At 43.5% G+C, this 20,198-nt stretch overlaps 1 protein-coding gene across 3 annotated transcripts in view; it reads right to left on the bottom strand.

Moving 5' to 3' along the window:
- Positions 1–20,198, bottom strand: part of PLD1 (phospholipase D1) — a 215,730-nt gene that overhangs the window by 39,791 nt on the left and 155,741 nt on the right. For 2 of the 3 annotated variants that reach the window (XM_083177753.1, XM_083177752.1), the window contains 7 exons: positions 17,282–17,365; positions 14,223–14,304; positions 11,392–11,502; positions 10,123–10,326; positions 9,064–9,283; positions 4,082–4,201; positions 1,720–1,848 (listed from right to left, as the gene is read on the bottom strand). In XM_083177753.1, the coding sequence (XP_083033879.1) occupies positions 1,720–1,848; positions 4,082–4,201; positions 9,064–9,283; positions 10,123–10,326; positions 11,392–11,502; positions 14,223–14,304; positions 17,282–17,365 (950 nt within the window). The remainder of the gene's footprint in view (positions 1–1,719; positions 1,849–4,081; positions 4,202–9,063; positions 9,284–10,122; positions 10,327–11,391; positions 11,503–14,222; positions 14,305–17,281; positions 17,366–20,198) is intronic. The other variant, XM_083177754.1, reaches the window with a different exon arrangement.

The raw sequence follows: 20,198 nt of genomic DNA, 5'->3' as shown, positions 1-20,198 counted from the left end.
AAACTGATGTTTTCGGGGATTTAGCCGCAAATATTGCTTGATAAATGGGCCCCTGTGTCACTGTAACTCTGAACCTACCACAATTCTGCGACAGAATCGAGGCTGGAGCAAACATCACACACCATCCCTGAAATCGCTTGGGCATGTCTACGTTTTTCCAGACACTCCCACAGAAGGGCAGGTTACCACCCACAAACACCAGCTTCCTGTTAAGTTGCAAAGGGATTGCTAAAAGAGTAATTGCTGATGTGTCTGTTTGCGAGCTACGATCCCTATGCAATCCACAATCATTTGTTAGCCTTGCCAAGTCGCACAACAGCGATCAGCTGTGAATAACTTCCATAGCCCGATCCATTATGAATTCCCAGATCAGATCGCAGCAAACTGACCTGAGCACACACAATTTTAACAACAAATGCAATTCATTATCGCATGCTATGAATAGGATTGATTAAATGTATTTGCATAAAATTATTAATAAAAAATCTGAAATACATATTAACTTCTTCATTTCCACTTAAGTATGTCAGGAATTCTTTATATTACTTTACTTTGAGCTTTCAGATTCAAACTGGAAAATCAATGGAACAAGACTCAGGGGGTTATTCTAGTTCACTCCTTCTGGCAAATTCCTTCTTAAATGGACAAAACCATGTGCACTGCAGGGGGGCAGATGTAACATGTGCATAGATAATTAGATTTGGGTGAGATATTTTGTTTCTGTGCAGGGTAAATACTGGCTGTTTTTTTGTTACACTGCAATATAGATCTCACTCTGAAGTAAAACCACACCCAAATCTAACTCTCTGCACAAGTAACATCTGCTCCCCCTGCAGTGCACATGATTTTGTCCATTTGAGAAGGAATTTGCCAGAAGGAGTGCACCAGAATAACCTCCTCAAACGTTCCCTGAAAACTCAACCTTTCAGGAAATGTTATTTAATTCCCAAACCATCTTCCTAATCTCCGTACTGTTCTAAGCACCCATCACTCTGCTACACAGTTTTCCCAAATGTACATTTATTATGTTATTATTCTCATGCCTCTGAGCCTCTAAGTCATGTGTGACTACCATGCAAGCCCTCTACGCACTTCATGGCAGTCTTCTTGGGCCAATATGCAATATATGCCATATAACCTCATGTAGATAGAAAGATTGTGAGTGCTATCATCTTACTGCTTCCTCTGGCTGTTAATAACCAGTCCTTTGTAATTGCTGTGTTTGTTCCCAAATGTAAAGTGTTGTTGTGTCTGTTAATAATGTATACATAATAAAATGGGATAAACAATCATCCTGAAATAAGCCAAACAGTGAATCAGCACAGACCGTGCAGCAGTCACAACATCATTAATGACCCCAGGGTCACTGTGCTAACAGGACGCTGCCGAAAACAGCACCATTATTAACAGAACGTCACAAACTTATTATTAATATTACAGTATTGCGAAACCTTTATAAAACTGCCCAACATGTAATAAAAATCCATAACTCTACTACCATCAAATGGTCCTCACTTCACCCCTATACAGGAGTTGGATCAGGATTTGCATCTGGTGCTCACCTGCCAATAACTGGGCAGATCTGCTGATCAATATCCGTACATCCATCCATGTTAGGTGACTCACACACATTTATAAAACTATAATCATATAATTGCTTTGTACTTTTGGTGTATAATATCTAAGGCACTGAACTACATTAACAGCTCAGTAACTTACCATCAAACGGCTTATCCAGCTGTACCCAGTCTTTGAAAACAAAGTTGCAGTAGTCTTTTCCGTGCCAGAATCGGGTTTCCCCAAGGAGTTCTCCGACACCTGTCTGTAAACTACGGACAGATCCCCTGTCTGCAGACAGCACAAATACATGATGAGTGTACCATAAATTGAAGCACTGTGCATAATTGTAAAAAGGTATGGCAAACTACCAATAAATAATATCCTCTTCAGACAAGTCACATAGGCACACCTAGCCCCGTCCATGTTTGTAACTTAATAAACAGTAAGGTTCCGAGCAGCACGGAGGGTGTAGTGGTTAGCATTGCTGCCTCACATCACTGAGGTCATGTGTTCGATTACCACCATGGCCCTAACTGTGCAGAGTTTGTATATTCTCACCGTGCTTGAGTGGGTTTACTCTGGGTTCTCCGGTTTCCTCCCACAATCCAAAAATATACTGGTAGGCTAATTGGCTCCCAACAAATTAACCCTAGAATGTCTGTGTGTACTTGTACATGTGGTAGGGAATATAGATTGTAAGCTCCACTGGGGCAGGGACTGATGTAAGTGTTCTAATATTCTCTGTACAGCGCTACAGTATATGTGTGCGCTATGTAAGAAATTTTTAAAATAAATAAGGTTTATATAAATAAATATATGCAAACATACACCAAACACAACAGCTGCAGATCCCAATGAAAGCAAATAAGGTACATTGCTCAATAAGAAGCTGGAGATCATACGCCAACATCAACTTAGTAAAGCCGCTTGCATGAAAAAGACTTACATGAAATCTATGTTGTGTTAAAAGATGTTAAACACGAGCCACCTCTAGCACAATTAGCACTGGCTTAGACTCGGCATTAGGTTTATCCACAATATTTATACCAAAGTAAACACTGCAGGGCATAGAAGATTTCGCCATGTTATTGTACACTGAAATACTATCTGGGAAAACGTTCAAGACGATATATTGTGTCACTTCAATACAGAGGACACCGTTCCAAAACAAAAGTGTTTCTTATTCTCCTAAATTGACATTTTATTGTAGGGCTTAGGAAACTGTGTGAACGAGACAGCCATGCCACCTACTACTATAATGCTGGTGCATACCATATGGGGCAAAGTCCTATAAAGCAGGACTACTGGTCATCTTCATGTTGATCCTATACTGAATTCTATTATTTGTCTAGCCCAGTTCTAGAAAGGAAAGTAATAGCTTTTTTAGATGAATCCATAATACTTGTATTCCCAAAGCAAATATGGCCGCACTTTAGTCTAGAGCAGTGGTTCCCAAACTGTGTGCCTAGGCTCCCCCCTGGGGTGCCTCAGGACACTTGCAGGGGTGCCTTGGGTTGGTGGACCAAGATCAAGTCATATTATTTATGGTCAATGTAACAGGCAAAACCAGTGCTGGTGGCTGCCAATCATAATATATGTGGACAAACAGAAGCAAATCCTGTTCCTCACCAGATAACTGTGACATATAAACACAATGCACTTCATTTAATATTTTTTTTCTGAAATTCTCGATAAGAAGCATTTGGCCTAGGGGTGCCTTTAAAATATTTTGATGCTTTAGGGTGCCGTGATTCAAAGAAGTTTGGGAACCACTGGTCTAGAGTATAAGCTTAGGACTTTCATCGGGCTGCGCTCACCCTATGGAATGCCCTGGAAGACTCTCCACTAGCCTCCAAACTTTCAAGTGTTCCCTGAAAACTCACCTCTTCAGGCAAGTACCACAAGCATAACCCTCTGAGGCACTTAGAGCGCTGCAGAATATGTGTGCGATATATAAGAACCTGTAAATAAATAAATTATATAGCTTTTCTTCTGGACTTGTAACTTGGTGGGACTGCTATGCTATTACTGGTGCCTGTCCTTGTGTTTCCCTCCTATATCCCTATAGATTGTGAGCTTGCAGCAGGACTCTCCTACCTCCAAGTCTGTGTGTTGTTATCCACTTTGTTTTATCACTGTCTACTATTGTAAAGCACAACAGTATCTGCTGCATATATATAAGAAACTGTAAATAAATAAATAAATAATAAATAAGCACGGCCTGGATACCAGGTTGCACCCTTTCAGACAGAAGGCAACACAGGTCGGACCCAGGAATAACTCTGTCCTTTTTCTCTGTCTGAACAGAGTTCTTTATAAACAGATTCTGTATATCTGGGTTAAACTAAGGGAAAGTAAACGTGAACTATTGTTTTGGAACAATTCCAAAATTCTTATTTCTTTGCCGAGCAGAGAAAACATTGCGATTTTGTTAGTTGAGAAAATGACTCCCCAAAAGCAGTCCAGGATATTAGTAGCGGATACCCACACACCACCATGCTACGTAATAAAGGTCACTCACCAGTCTGAAACTGAGTGAACCTTTGCGCAGAATCACTCAAGGAATGAAACAACTTCCGATGTGGTTTAAAGTTATGGAATAATTTCTGCTGACTACTGTGAGTATACTCTGAGGTAAAGCCTGCAGAAAGGGAGAGGCTCTTTTTATACTGTAACTACAAACAATGGGCTCTTTGTAGGCCTTGAAAACATGTGCTACACTCTCACAGGGAACTTTAGGCACCAAAGGGTCTATGCATGGAGAGACCAACCAGCTCCTAACTGTCATTTTTAGATACAGCCTGTGACGTGGCAGTTAGGAGATGATTGGCTGGTACTCCTTTTACTTTATCTCTCTCCAAGCTTAGTACATAGACCCTTAAATCACTTACTGAGACAAGTGGGCAATAACCCTGCACAGGAGCCTGTATATAGATCACAGATGTTTGGTTTGTTCCACCACTGTTTAAAGTGATCTCTGGATACAATGGGTGGCATCCAGACCGTATGACATTAATATATGTATTACCTACCACCAATAGTAAGGAGTAAGTTCTGACTTCAAGGTGGATAAGAATTCATCTGAAATGTTGGGTTCTCCATATTGCGAATAAGGAGTATTCCTCGAACAGTGGGCTTCCCCTCCCTACCATTACTCATTAGGAAGGTGACATTCATTAAAGATAAAATAGATCCTGAATATGTAAAGGTAACATATTTTAAAATGTGGACATAGAGGGTGAAATTTAATAGGATGAGAGATTCAGAAAGTGAGAGATTCGCTAAGAAATCTCCGGGGTTTTTTTTAAAGCGGCAATTATTTATACTTCAAAATCACACTGGTTTTGCAGTGTAAATGATCGCCACTTAAAAAAAAAACAAAAAAAAACCCTGGAGATTTCTTACCATATATCTCACTCACTGAATCTCTCATCCTATTCAATTTCACCCATTGATTCATTTAGTAAGGATATGTTATACTAAAACGTGAATAATAGGCTGCTGAAGAGAATGTAGGTCCACCTTTTTCCATAATTACAGTGTATTGCACTATAATTCAGAGCAAATACTCAAATATTAGATTTCACCAATAAGTACAAGTTATTGGATATAGACAACTATAACTGTCCACTTGATTTTTCACCAACTAAGCAAGACCTGGCTTTTATTAGCTGCAAAAACTCCTCAAATACTGAGGATTCCAATGTTGTGTTATAAAATCCCAGGTGCTCTCTACACTCTGCTGTTACAGGTGCTCTCTGTGCTACATACACTCTGCTGTTACAGGTGCTCTCTGTGCTACATACACTCTGCTGTTACAGGTGCTCTCTGTGCTACATACACTTTGCTGTTACAGGTGCTCTCTGTGCTACGTACACTCTGCTGTTACAGGTGGTCTCTGTGCTCTGTACACTCTGCTGTTACGGGTGCTCTCTGTGCTCTGTACACTCTGCTGTTACAGGTGATCTCTACACTCTGTTGTTACAGGTACTCGCTGTGCTGCATACACTCTGCTGTTACAGGTGCTCTCTGTGCTACATACACTCTGCTGTTACAGGTGCTCTCTGTGCTACATACACTCTGCTGTTACAGGTGCTCTCTGTGCTCTGTACACTCTGCTGTTACAGGTGCTCTCTGTGCTCTGTACACTCTGCTGTTATAGGTGCTCTCTGTGCTCTGTACACTCTGCTGTTACAGGTGCTCTCTGTGCTACATACACTCTGCTGTTACAGGTGCTCTCTGTGCTACATACACTGCTGTTACAGGTACTCGCTGTGCTACATACACTCTGCTGTTACAGGTGCTCTCTGTGCTCTGTACACTCTGCTGTTACAGGTGCTCTCTACACTCTGTTGTTACAGGTGCTCTCTGTGCTACATACACTCTGCTGTTACAGGTGCTCTCTGTGCTACATACACTCTGCTGTTACAGGTGCTCTCTGTGCTACATACACTCTGCTGTTACAGGTGCTCTCTGTGCTACATACACTCTGCTGTTACAGGTGCTCTCTGTGCTACATACACTCTGCTGTTACAGGTGCTCTCTGTGCTACATACACTTTGCTGTTACAGGTGCTCTCTGTGCTACATACACTCTGCTGTTACAGGTGCTCTCTGTGCTACATACACTCTGCTGTTATGGGTGCTCTCTGTGCTCTGTACACTCTGCTGTTACAGGTACTCTCTACACTCTGTTGTTACAGGTACTCGCTGTGCTGCATACACTCTGCTGTTACAGGTGCTCTCTGTGCTACATACACTCTGCTGTTACAGGTGCTCTCTGTGCTACATACATTCTGCTGTTACAGGTGCTCTCTGTGCTACATACACTCTGCTGTTACAGGTGCTCTCTGTGCTACATACATTCTGCTGTTACAGGTGCTCTCTGTGCTACATACACTCTGCTGTTACAGGTGCTCTCGGTGCTACATACACTCTGCTGTTACAGGTGCTCTCTGTGCTACATACACTCTGCTGTTACAGGTGCTCTCTGTGCTACATACACTTTGCTGTTACAGGTGCTCTCTGTGCTACATACACTCTGCTGTTACAGGTGCTCTCTGTGCTACATACACTCTGCTGTTATGGGTGCTCTCTGTGCTCTGTACACTCTGCTGTTACAGGTACTCTCTACACTCTGTTGTTACAGGTACTCGCTGTGCTGCATACACTCTGCTGTTACAGGTGCTCTCTGTGCTACATACACTCTGCTGTTACAGGTGCTCTCTGTGCTACATACATTCTGCTGTTACAGGTGCTCTCTGTGCTACATACACTCTGCTGTTACAGGTGCTCTCTGTGCTACATACACTCTGCTGTTACAGGTGCTCTCTGTGCTACATACACTCTGCTGTTACAGGTGCTCTCTGTGCTATGTACACTCTGCTGTTACAGGTGCTCTCTGTGCTCTGTACACTCTGCTGTTACGGGTGCTCTCTGTGCTACGTACACTCTGCTGTAACGGGTGCTCTCTACACTCTGTTGTTACAGGTACTCGCTGTGCTGCATACACTCTGCTGTTACAGGTGCTCTCTGTGCTACATACATTCTGCTGTTACAGGTGCTCTCTGTGCTACATACACTCTGCTGTTACAGGGGCTCTCTGTGCTACATACACTCTGCTGTTACAGGTGCTCTCTACACTCTGTTGTTACAGGTACTCGCTGTGCTACATACACTCTGCTGTTACAGGTGCTCTCTGTGCTACATACACTCTGCTGTTACAGGTGCTCTCTGTGCTACATACACTCTGCTGTTACAGGTGCTCTCTGTGCTACATACATTCTGCTGTTACAGGTGCTCTCTGTGCTACATACATTCTGCTGTTACAGGTGCTCTCTGTGCTACATACACTCTGCTGTTACAGGTGCTCGCTGTGCTACATACACTCTGCTGTTACAGGTGCTCTCTGTGCTACATACACTCTGCTGTTACAGGTGCTCTCTGTGCTACATACACTCTGCTGTTACAGGTGCTCTCTGTGCTACATACATTCTGCTGTTACAGGTGCTCTCTGTGCTACATACACTCTGCTGTTACAGGTGCTCTCTGTGCTACATACACTCTGCTGTTACAGGTGCTCTCTGTGCTACATACATTCTGCTGTTACAGGTGCTCTCTGTGCTACATACACTCTGCTGTTACAGGTGCTCTCGGTGCTACATACACTCTGCTGTTACAGGTGCTCTCTGTGCTACATACACTCAGCTGTTACAGGTGCTCTCTGTGCTACATACACACAGCTGTTACAGGTGCTCTCTGTGCTCTGTACACTCTGCTGTTACGGGTGCTCTCTGTTCTCTGTACACTCTGCTGTTACAGGTGCTCTCTATGCTACATACACTCTGCTGTTACAGGTGCTCTCTGTACACTCTGCTGTTACAGGTGCTCTCTGTGCTACATACACTCTGCTGTTACAGGTGCTCTCTGTGCTATGTACACTCTGCTGTTACAGGTGCTCTCTGTGCTCTGTACACTCTGCTGTTACAGGTGCTCTCTGTGCTCTGTACACTCTGCTGTTACAGGTGCTCTCTGTGCTCTGTACACTCTGCTGTTACAGGTGCTCTCTGTGCTCTGTACACTCTGCTGTTACAGGTGCTCTCTGTGCTCTGTACACTCTGCTGTTACAGGTACTCTCTGTGCTACATACATTCTGCTGTTACAGGTGCTCTCTGTGCTCTGTACACTCTGCTGTTACAGGTGCTCTCTGTGCTCTGTACACTCTGCTGTTACAGGTGCTCTCTGTGCTATGTACACTCTGCTGTTACAGGTGCTCTCTGTGCTCTGTACACTCTGCTGTTACAGGTGCTCTCTGTGCTACATACACTCTGCTGTTACAGGTGCTCTCTGTGCTACGTACACTCTGCTGTTACAGGTGCTCTCTGTGCTCTGTACACTCTGCTGTTACGGGTGCTCTCTGTTCTCTGTACACTCTGCTGTTACAGGTGCTCTCTGTGCTACATACACTCTGCTGTTACGGGTGCTCTCTGTGCTCTGTACACTCTGCTGTTACAGGTGCTCTCTGTGCTACATACACTCAGCTGTTACAGGTGCTCTCTGTGCTACATACACACAGCTGTTACAGGTGCTCTCTGTGCTCTGTACACTCTGCTGTTACAGGTGCTCTCTGTGCTCTGTACACTCTGCTGTTACAGGTACTCTCTGTGCTACATACATTCTGCTGTTACAGGTGCTCTCTGTGCTCTGTACACTCTGCTGTTACAGGTGCTCTCTGTGCTCTGTACACTCTGCTGTTACAGGTGCTCTCTGTGCTATGTACACTCTGCTGTTACAGGTGCTCTCTGTGCTCTGTACACTCTGCTGTTACAGGTGCTCCCTGTGCTCTCTACTCTGTGCTATGTATTCTCTGCTGTTACAGTCCTCTTGGTTTCACACACCATTCAAACATTAACGTTGACAATGGACCGATTGTACTGTATGCTGAGAACAAAGAAATCAGCAAATAAAGTGACTATCACAGAATAAATAAGAGAAATATACGTACGTGACTGGCTGTCTATGCTGCTGACGCTGTCCGCATGCTGGAGGTTGTTTTTGTGGAGTTGCTTATACAGGCTGAACTTGGCAAACTTCCTGGATTTTCCCATCCCTCGGATCTTGGAGCTATCCACCACTTCTTCACCTTGCTTAGTCTGTAATTGGAAGCTGGTCTTCCCCTGAGACTGGTCCTTACCATTCAGAGCCTGAGTGGAGCCCGACAGGACCTAACAACACAGTCTGTTTACTAATCAAATTATACCCAATTTATACTGCAGTCAACTTTGCCCTCTAGCTATAACAGTTCATCTGCTTGTAACCATCTAATGTACTGCCGTACATACTACCATCCACTTACAACCACCTAATGCCCTGCAGTAATATTTCCTTACAGTAACTAACACGTAATTCGCTGCATTCAATTTTGCCAACCAATCAGCTCATTTCACAGCATTCCCGAGTACTGCAACTGGTCCTCCCCATATCCAAGAGGGCAGAATAATAGACAGGTATGGAAGTTGGAGAAGTCACCATACTTCTGCATCTATGGAGCCCACCTATCTGAGTGGACAGTTATTATATACTGCCACACAATACATGGGGACTTATCACACTACAGTATATGGAAACCTGGTGGCATACAAGGCTATATGGGCATAGTGTTACTATATGGGTCATATACCTGCTAGCACATAAGGCTTTATTATACTCAATGTACAATCACATAGGCGATCTATACTGAGATTTTGGTGGCAGGCGAACCTAATGAGGTATATAAGTTATATAAGGGGTATAACGGAGAATACCACACAGTAGTAGAGGAATTGCTTTGTTTTATATTCTCTGTATACAGTATGTGTGAAACACATCCTACAGTATTTCACAAACCACTGGCATAGACATAGTATAGAGACTAGTAACCAGTGGTGTAAGTTCGTCCCAGTTGCCTGGAGGCAAGATAAATATTGGTGCCCCCCCCCCCAGTATGTATGTTACACATCCTTCATGTGCAGGTAAGAAAATTCTTCCTACATGTAATAGTTTTCAGCTTATTGTATCTATTTACCGTGTTTATGGCAGTGGTTGACTGTGCTGATGTGATTCGCTTGACGCTTCCAACATCAGTCAGCCTGTGCTCATCGTCGTCCCATCGCCCATAAGCCAAGTCGATGCCTCCAACAAAAGCCACTGACTGATCTATCACAACAATTTTCTCATGATGTGCCCACAGGTAGACAGAGGATGACATATGGTCTGGATGTCTCATCACCTATATCAATCAAAATGGAAAAAATATGACAGCAATCTGTTTTCAGTGCACTCTAGGTAAGTATATAGCGTAAGCAAGGGATTTAAGACAGGTGTGGGGATACTTAACAAAGCAATGCCACCCACATTAGCCTCATTTACAGTATGTGGGGCTCCCATGTGACATCAATCTCTGCCACTGTATAGGACTAACCACAAGGAAAGATGGAATAGCTTCATACTGTATGTCAACATAGACAATAGTCTGTATTTTAATATTGCTGAAAGTCTTGCTTTTTTAGTATTGTATGTTGAAAATAAAAGACTACTGGGAAACTGTGTCATGTTAGGCGAGATCTGTTTCTTGCATGAGCTGTTTCTTGCATGAGCTGTTGCTACTCATGAAGTAACTGAAGCTGCCAACCAAGGTGCAGACCTGGTCTTCTGATAATGCATAAGTAACTGCAGGAATACACAGATCCAGTCGTTCTGCATGCAGGTCACACAGTGACAAATCCTCCTTACTTTTTGACCAATGATCCCATTCAGATGTATTCTCTTGGAATACTTATTTGGTTGTCTACACACTAAAGTTTTGCCAGCGTAGAACTCAGAAACTTGTGACTATCATCTTAGCGGGTAAGTAAACAAACGTTATTTGGCTGCAACCCTTCCACATTTGTTGGACTCTATATGGTACTAGTAGCCATAATGTACTAATCAGTGACTGAATGATTACTGCTCTTAGCGCAGAGGGGTAATTGTATGAAACAGTGATAAGGGAGAAGTGATAAAGTGCCTGGTACAGTATCACCGGCCAATCAGCTCCTAACTGTCCTTTAATAAACCCAGCCTCTAACTTAACAGTCAGGAACTAATTGGCCGGTGATAAAGTACCAGGCACTTTATCACTTCTCCTCCCTTATCACTGCTTCATACATCTACCCCAGAGTCTCACTCTGGACAGAACACTGTACTCTGTAGACTAAGCACCCCTCTGAGCTTCAGCTAGATGTGGTAACCCAGGGGGCAGGATAAACAGCATCTGTATATATACATACACACCTATTAAAGGACACTGTCATACCTTTATATTGGGATGTATCCGTAGGAGTGTCCTCTTGCTGTACTCACTGTTTATTCCCAATGCCAACTCTACTTCCTTATATAGCATGACGAAGATCTTCACTCCTTGTTGCTGTAATCGTAAGGAAGCAATTTAACGTTACTTTTAAATTATCATAGTGAAATTTTGGTTATCAATATAAAAAGGAATAATAATATACAGATCATATACACGTCCTTCTGAGGAAGCCGCCGAGCCAAAGGCGGGGAAACGTGTTAAGGAGCTACACAGGTGGCGATGCCACTATACAGCTATACGGACTCTGATCTTGCTGCCATCCCGCTTACAAGTGTGTGGAGGAACCCTGAAAGGCTGCATTGCACATGCAGGGAATCAGCAGCCAGGACGCCACTATCTAATGCTGGGTACACACCAAAACGATTTGGATTGGATGCAAATCGTATGCAAATCGGATCGTACGATTTGCATACGATTTACATACGATCCGATCCCCTCTGTATTCAGATGAATGGATCTTTTACAGATCCTACCTGCAGCAGGTAGGATCGGATTAGGATCCAATTCATATCCAACCAAACGATTTTGACCAAATCTGCATCCAATCTGCATCCAATCAGTCTGAATTGAATCCAGATTGATGGGATTGTGCCAAAATCGTTTTGGTGTGTACCCAGCATTATACCAAGAATTGAATCGGGAGGCTGGCAAGTTATAGCTCAGTAGAGCTCCAATATCTTTCTCAATCCACTGGCTGAAACCTGCTTTGCAATAACCACTAAAAGCATGCATGCTATTAATAACTAACAAACAGGAGCTGTGAGAGAGTTATTTGTTTGTTACATGACTAACTGCCTTTATACACCAATTACGGAATATTAATAGTTATACTAACTTGGATTCCAATAATATATAAAGCACCTTATAACCACTGCTTGTATTGGGTTATGCTAAAACTCTCAAAGCTACAGTCACAGTGACATTATAGTATTTATATATATATATATATATATATATATATATATATATATATATATATATATATATTACCGGCCGGTTGTTTGTGTATAATTATAATTGCATATTGTACTTTTTATTGAATTAAAAATATATATTGACCTGGATCAGCGCTGTCTCTAAATTCTTGTCTGTTTTTTGGTACTTTAAGGGGCAGAGTAGCCACTTAATAGACACAGCTGCAGACTCAGGAGGGATTATATTATATTATAGATTTGCGCTCTGTCACTCTTCTTTTTTCCTTTAATAATATACATGGTAATACATGACTGAAAATGGCAATTTATATTAGATATTCTGTGGCACCCATGCAAGCACCATGCAGCACACAGTTTGTGAACACTTCTATATGAAGGAAGGGGCATTGTCACAAGTACCTTTTTCTTTCCATGGTCCCACACTCCACCATCTGAAAATATAACACGTGTGACTAAAGCAAAGACTCTGTCACAGTGCTTGAAAACATTACTGGAGACTTGGCACAGTTGGTAGCCTGCTAAGACTGAGTTCTGTATACAGCGCCCGTGGCAGGGTGTACTAATAATGGCTGCACACTGGCTTCCACTTCTATTAAAGTGTCCCTAGTCTGTGGCACTGAGCCCCTCTTGACACAAAGGTTTGTGTGCAACACAAACCCCGCACCAATTGTAGATAGGCCCTGAGACCACTGTTAATGTGGAATGTTAATAAGGATCTGAGCATTGTTCTGCTCCTTACCGATATCTTTCAAACAGGCAGACAGTGTTGTCACTAAAACTGTGCATGTGAAAGGGAAGTGGCAGCTACATCATCGCTGCCCACTTCCACTGGGCTGTATAGAGGGCCAGATGTACTGAGCCTTGAAAGTGATTAAGTGGAGATTGAAAAAGTATCGGCCAATCAACTCCTAACTACAGGTCGAGTATCCCGTATCCGAAATCAGAATTATTCCCGAAAACCAGACATTCCAGAAAGTTAAAAATTTTTTTTTTTTTTTTTTTGCTAAAAACTCACTGGGGACATTTGTAACAGCATCACTGGGGACATGATATGTAACTGGCACTATATATGTGCAAGACAATGATTGCTTGGCATTCAAATTCAGTGCTGAGATGAAACAAAATGTTTCACGTTTTGAAACCTTGTTTTTTGAACAAATAAAATATATTTGTGTGTATTTTATGTGGTAATAAAATATATTTGTGTGTATATTATGTGTTTATACAGCATAAATGCAAGATACTTCAAAATACATCATTGAAATATTAAAATATTCCGAAATACGGAATAATCCGTTATCCAAAATTCTCCTGGTCCTGAGCATTTTGGATAAGGGATACTCAACCTGTACTATGTTGTATTCTGTGTTTAAAAAATGACAGAAGCTGGCTGATTGGTAGGTACGTTATCACTTTTCTTTTTACCACTTTTCAAGGCCTAGTACATCTGGCACTAAGAGATCCGGGCCCCCACCTCTCTAGCCGGTAGCGCAGTAGACTCTGAGCACTAGTGTAACTAGGAGACCCTAGCACTGTCTCATAGTCGAGTGCCCAAATGCAGGTTTCTCGGGAAGGGGGGAGATGAATACTGCCCATGTGCAAAATGCGGGGAAAATGTCCATAGTCCTGGTGTTTTCTGCAGTGCTGCTGCCTCCGCCATGACTCTGAAGGGGTGAGTATTGAAAAAATGGAGCGCAGGGTGCAATGCAAACTGTACCCATTAGAAATACACCCCTGAGTGGACCACTCAAAGAGTTAAGCATTTTAATGGAGACTTTTTCAGACTATATGTAATAAACTAATATCGTGCTCTACACAATTTCTTCATAAGTCACTCACCGCCTTTCTCTTTAGGATGCAATCCAATCTCCAGCGGTTCCCTTCCACCACCGGTCGCTTCAGGAATATTTCTGGACTCAGCCTTGAAACAGAATATTTTCAACGTTATATTACATAATACTGGCGGTAATGACTGATGTCTACACATGCCATGATTTCAAACAATGGGCCTATTTCTGATTTTGGAATAATTAAAGAAAGAGCAAGTACTTGTACACCTGGGGAAACCCATGTTGTACTGGAGGGGGGGGGGGGGGGGCAGATGTAAAATGTTCAAGAGATTTATATTGGGGAGGGGAGCGTCCAATCGCAAAACCAAATCCCCTGGAGAGGCCGCAGCCGATCCCCCTTGAGCCACGCGGGAGCATCCCGGACGGCAGGATTGCATGTGATGTTGCCCATAGCAACCATTCAGATTTGATCTAATAGCTTTTAGAAGGTGCTAAATAAATAAGAAGTGGATTCTGATTGGTTGCTATGGGCAACATCCCATCTTCAGTAGAACTCCTATCTCTGTAAATCTACCTCTAACTGCTTGCCAATGGAAAAAGATGAATTGTCATTTTGATCCATGTGTGCTTGTCTGCAAACGGGAGAAAGTAAAAGTTCTAGTATAAACAAGCCCTTATGGCCCTTGGCTACTCCTTCTACCAGCTGTAATACATTTACACGTTGCTGTCAGGACGCTTTGTTGTCAGTGTGTTTTCCCCTCGCAGCTTTTGTAGCCTGAAGACTTAGTTTGATACTCGAGGCTCTAGAGCTCTGTGCGTTCGGTTGGACATATATAGAGCCCCTTTGTTTGCCAGTGCTTGCTGCATTGGGATGTCTGATAAAGAGGCACTGATGTCATGCACATAGAATAAAAATTGCTCAGTGCAGGGAAACAAGCTACAGTCTGTAAATATTAATAAGACGTTTATTTCCCCCAGCCGCCACTGACGTAATAATCGCCCCATGCTATCAGGCCACGCCCCCGTTTACTGTACTGTAGAACTATTGTCACATGTGACCAACAAGACGGCTCTAAGAACAGACAAAGGGATTATAAACCAGATCCAACAAGATGTCTGAAGTCCTATAATATTGGTATAATTTAACAGGTGTCTCTAAATATTCTCATTAATTACAATGGGGAAAAAATAGAATACTAGAGTGTCTTTAGGTTTATCAGAAACGTATGAACATCTTTCTCATTAACAGGATGCTATAAGAATGCTACGCTACATTTTACCTGTGCTAACATTTACAGTATGATGACGAGGAGCCCTGATGTTTTCTCAACTGCTACTCAAAATTGTCCTGAATACAAAAGGAAGAAATGTCACAGGGCACGCTAAACGCTGTTTCACTATTCTTGATTCTTATTATTTTGTGATTGCTGAAAAGATTTAGAGCATGGTCACTGAAAGCTAATTTCCATCTGTGCCAACTGTGCAGGCACCACGCAGTATTTTACAAGTGTGTGTGAGCCACACATTCTAGGCACAAAGATGGGAAATCACTCTACTTTTAAAAGAAACGAAGTATAAAGGAAAAATGTTTTCCCTGTAGTCCTGAATTGTTTTGGGGCAATCTGGGGATTTTAGAAACATTTATTTCAGATCATGGTAGCGATTAGGGACAAGGTCAGCTGGACAATTGCCATCTCATAGCAGTCATCATTTTCTGCAGTTCTGGGAAAGAGACAAGAATGTGTGGTTTCACCAGGCTGCTATCCAAACACTTACACATTCCTGTCTCTAAGATACTGTACTGCCCAGCACCAAGATGTGGGAAAGTAACATTTGTAGTTGTCCTAGACACAACATTGCCTAGTGTGTTTCATTCTATCACAAAAAGGAAAAGGGTTTTAAAAGATTTGTTTATATTTTGTATAGAAAAAAATCATTGAGTCTGGTGTATTGTATCAAAACAAGGGCCCTTATTCTGATCGGTGCGGCCGGATCCGATTATGCGGCCAGGACCGTGCGTGCGAAACCCCGCCTTCCATACGGATCGCAAACTCCGTCCGTACGCGGTAAGAAGCTGGCCGAACGGACCGCACGTGTATTTTTCACGGAATACGCCTCCTCCATCTAAGGGAACCTCCCCCATCATTCGATGGTCGCAGACCACCGAATGCAGGACCGAGTGCTCCACCAGCTCCCGCAACCTCAGACCACACGGACATTTTTCCGTGCAAAAGCAGGGATCTGGGCGGGCAGCTGACATCCGGCGATGTCATATGTCCGCCCCCTACACGTGCGTCACGGCCGCATTACCATACGTACGCCCAGCGTTTGCATGGGAACGCCCATGAAACGCGGGGCGTATGCATATGGTAATGAGCCCAAATAGCCCTTCATGCCCCTCTCCACCCCCTGTTCGGAGTGTTCACATATCATGAGGCATTTGGCCGTACGCCCCGCTCGCACATGCGCAGAAAAGCCTCTGCACATGCGCAGACACAAAACATTGGCGGGCCGAACGCACGCGGATATATCCGCACCGACCAGAATAAGGGCCAAGGTGAAGTAAAAAATAAAGGTTCAAATGGGGAGTCTTATGTCCCTTTCAGACCTCACATATTACCCGGTATTTTGCCGGTTTTGTACCGTTTCAAAACAGTGACCTTGTGCGGTCTGAAAGGTCCACAGTGAATTTACTGTTTCCATAAAAAAAACGGTATTTGGAACAGTAAAAAAGCAGGGTCCTACCCGTTTGTAATGCTGGGTACACACAGAACGATTTGGCTTTAATCCTGTCAATTTCGACCGATTATATGTAAATTGGGTATTTTTTTGCATGTTTTAGATCCGATTCCGATCCGACGCGCGTCCCTGCTGGTCGTTTGGTTGTTTTGGATATCCTACTTGCTCCAGTCAGGATTTGTAAATGATCCCTTCAACTGGATACAGATCATGATTGAATCATTTGCTCCAACAGATCGTGCGACCATGGTACAATCTGCTCACGATCATCATTGTTCTGGTGTGTACCTAGCATAAGTTTGAGCACCACTGAAAGAGGAATAGAACGTAACATGAACAGAGTTAAAGTTATGTAGAATCAATACCTACCACCAGTCTGTAATAAAAATTTCTTCTTTTGCTGCTTCCATAGCATCTGCCACATCATTAAAATATCCTTTAGCATTGACGTACCTAAAATACATCAGAAGTACTAATATGAAATAACATTCCTAAGAAAAGAGAAAAACAATACAATCTACAAAGAGATGTTTCCCAATTACTTTTTATGAAGGAGTGAGGTGTTGTATCATGAAAGCTCATGGACCTGGTTTACTACAAGTCATCAACCTCTGTGTGTGGAGTATGTGTGTATGCTCTGTATGTGCTGACGTGCTGGTCTCTATGGGCCGCTGGCTATCACTGACTTTACTTTTGTTCACCAGATATAGGGGTCAATTCTGGCATTTCAGTGGGGAGGTGAACAGTGGGGAGGCAGGGCCAAGGGCGGGTGGGGAGGGGGAACTGAGGGCGGGATCGGGGCGGTGGAGGCGCACGGACATGGGAACGCCCAGCGTTTCATGGACTACCCATGGTCATTCCCATAGTATTGTGAGTGGGACGAGGTTTTCCCGCGGGTGGGCGGCTGACGTCACATGATGTCAGCCGCCCACCCTGTCTTCGTTCCACAAATATAAGTCAGTCTCCACTGACTTATTTTTGCGAAGGCAAGAGAAATCATTCGATGGTCGTCGACCATCGATTGATTTCTCATGCAGCGGGCACATGCAGTATGTGGTCTTCATAACGCGTCCCCTTGCATGGTTGCAAGTGGATAATAAGGTGGCGGGGGGGGGGGGGGGGGTGTAATTTTCAGTGGGCCGGTGGGGCAGGCGCTATGGGACTCAGTAAGCTGCAAGCTTCGCAGCTTACGGAGTTAACCAGAATCAGGGCCTTTATGCATGCAATTTACAGACAAGAGCAGTATTTCCAGACACCCCTTTGTTGGATTCTTCCACGCTATTGGGTGTCATAGATACTGCAATGTAATGGCATGACCATGCGTCCATTACACAGAAAGTATGTACAGTAATAAAATAGGTCATTTCAATTACTATTAGGTAAAGGTCACAACATGGATGGGTATGACCTTAGCTGAAATGGGCGGTTACAACTGATTTGTTCTACAGGTGAATCATTTGTTACTGTGCAGGAAATACTATGCATTCTGAAAGAATGAAATACACCGAAAAGAAAAAACGAGTTTCATTTCTGTGCTGATCTGTTATAAAATTCAAAGAAAAAGGAGAGGACACGGAGTCAGCCAATGATCTGTAATAGGTGGCGTCACCACTGTCCTCATTTCCGAAGCACAAAACATGTGAGGTGCAGTGCAATATATTCTTATTTATTAACCTTGGTAAAGTCTCAGAATTAGTGTTGAGCAGATAAACAGTAGACTGTAGCTGCCATTAGGCTAAGCTGTGAGGTATAAGAATGCTAATACCCCTTTTATACTGAGCAAAAAGTCAGTCTTAGTGTGATAGGGTCTAAACAGGTCAAAACGGCCGGGGCATAGATCTAGGTTACTACCAGGGTTATTTCAGGGTCCAACCTAGGTAGCTTCCAGTGTGAAAGGCTTGACCCAAGTCACAATGACCTGGGTCATGGCAAAAAAGGATCTGCTTGATGAGCTTAGTAGTGCTTGGACAGGATATCTTCTCCCTGCCCCCACTGTTAGATGAAAAACCCTGGTCACCGGAAGATCTGGGCCGGATGTGAACTTGACAACTCAGGAATAACCCAGGTAAATCCTCCAGTGTAGAAGGAGTGGGTGACCCAATACCAGAGTCCAAACCCTTGTTCAATGTCCCCGGTTGGAGCTGGGTTTTTCGTGTGAAAGTGTTATAAGTATACAGTAGTAGGCCTAATGCTGAGCCTATTACATAGCAGTGCAAACCAATACTGTAAATGTAGGCTAACAAATTGAGATAAACTGTGGAAAGAGCTTATTTGTTGGGTCAGTCAGTCTAAGGAACTTGGGATGCCGGCAATCGAAATCCATTATACTCATAAGAAGATTGGCACTGGAATCATGACACTGCTTACAATGCCGACGCCAGAGCCCTGTATCGGCATGCCGAAAAATAAGTATGCAGGGGATGGCTAGGGTTCCAATATGCAACCCTTTCCCACTAGCAGCCTGACCTGGCATAAAACTGGGTGGGTGATGTCATCGGGAGGTGGGCTGGGGTGGCACTGGGAGATGAGAGCATCAACCTGAGTTACCTTTTTCCACTGTCCTTGGACCCTGGAGCATTCCGGGTCCAACCCAGGTAATTACCTGGGTTGAGTCCCAGATGAGTCGACCATTTTCCTTGAGAAGCGTTTACACTAGCAAAAAAATATGGATCGATGCACGTCCCCGCGCAAAATCCCAGGATATTTTTGCTAGTGGAAAAGGGGTATTAGGCTGTGTGTGTGGAAGGCTATGCACTACAGGGTTAGGTTTAGGCACCCTGGGTTAGGGATAGGTTACGGGTAGGGTTAGGGTGCAGGCTATGGGGAGGTTAGGGAGTAGAGGGCTGGGATACGTAGCTATGAAGTGTTGGGATCCTGAGCATCGAGTGGGCGCTGTCTGTCGGCATCATAAGAGCTGGGATCCAGTGCCCAGCACCATGTAACTCTTTTGAGATCACATATAGGATCCAGTACCCAACCCCCTGTAACTGCTTTGAGATCACATATACATTAGCAGTTTGACATTGCATTAAACTCATTTTGCTGTTGTTCTTAGGTTTTCCTATTTTTTTCTCAAAACAGCGTGTCCCTGATACTTCAACTTTACACTGCCCTTTTGCTGTGGCAGTAAGGCATAAACTACACATGTTCATAGACATATACCCCATTCACACCAGCCTAAATTCCCGGGTTGAGTCTGGGAACAACCCGGTACTAGCGCTGGTATGAAAGGTTCCCGTGACAAAATCCCGGGCAAATTTCAACCCGGCTAGGTACCAGGGTTGTT

Source organism: Crinia signifera, chromosome 3, assembly GCF_055691185.1.
Source record: "Crinia signifera chromosome 3, ASM5569118v1, whole genome shotgun sequence".
In the NCBI taxonomy this organism is placed as follows: Eukaryota; Metazoa; Chordata; class Amphibia; order Anura; family Myobatrachidae; genus Crinia; species Crinia signifera.
The sequence above is the reverse complement of the archived record's forward strand: the minus strand, read 5'-3'. Positions and strand labels throughout refer to the sequence as shown.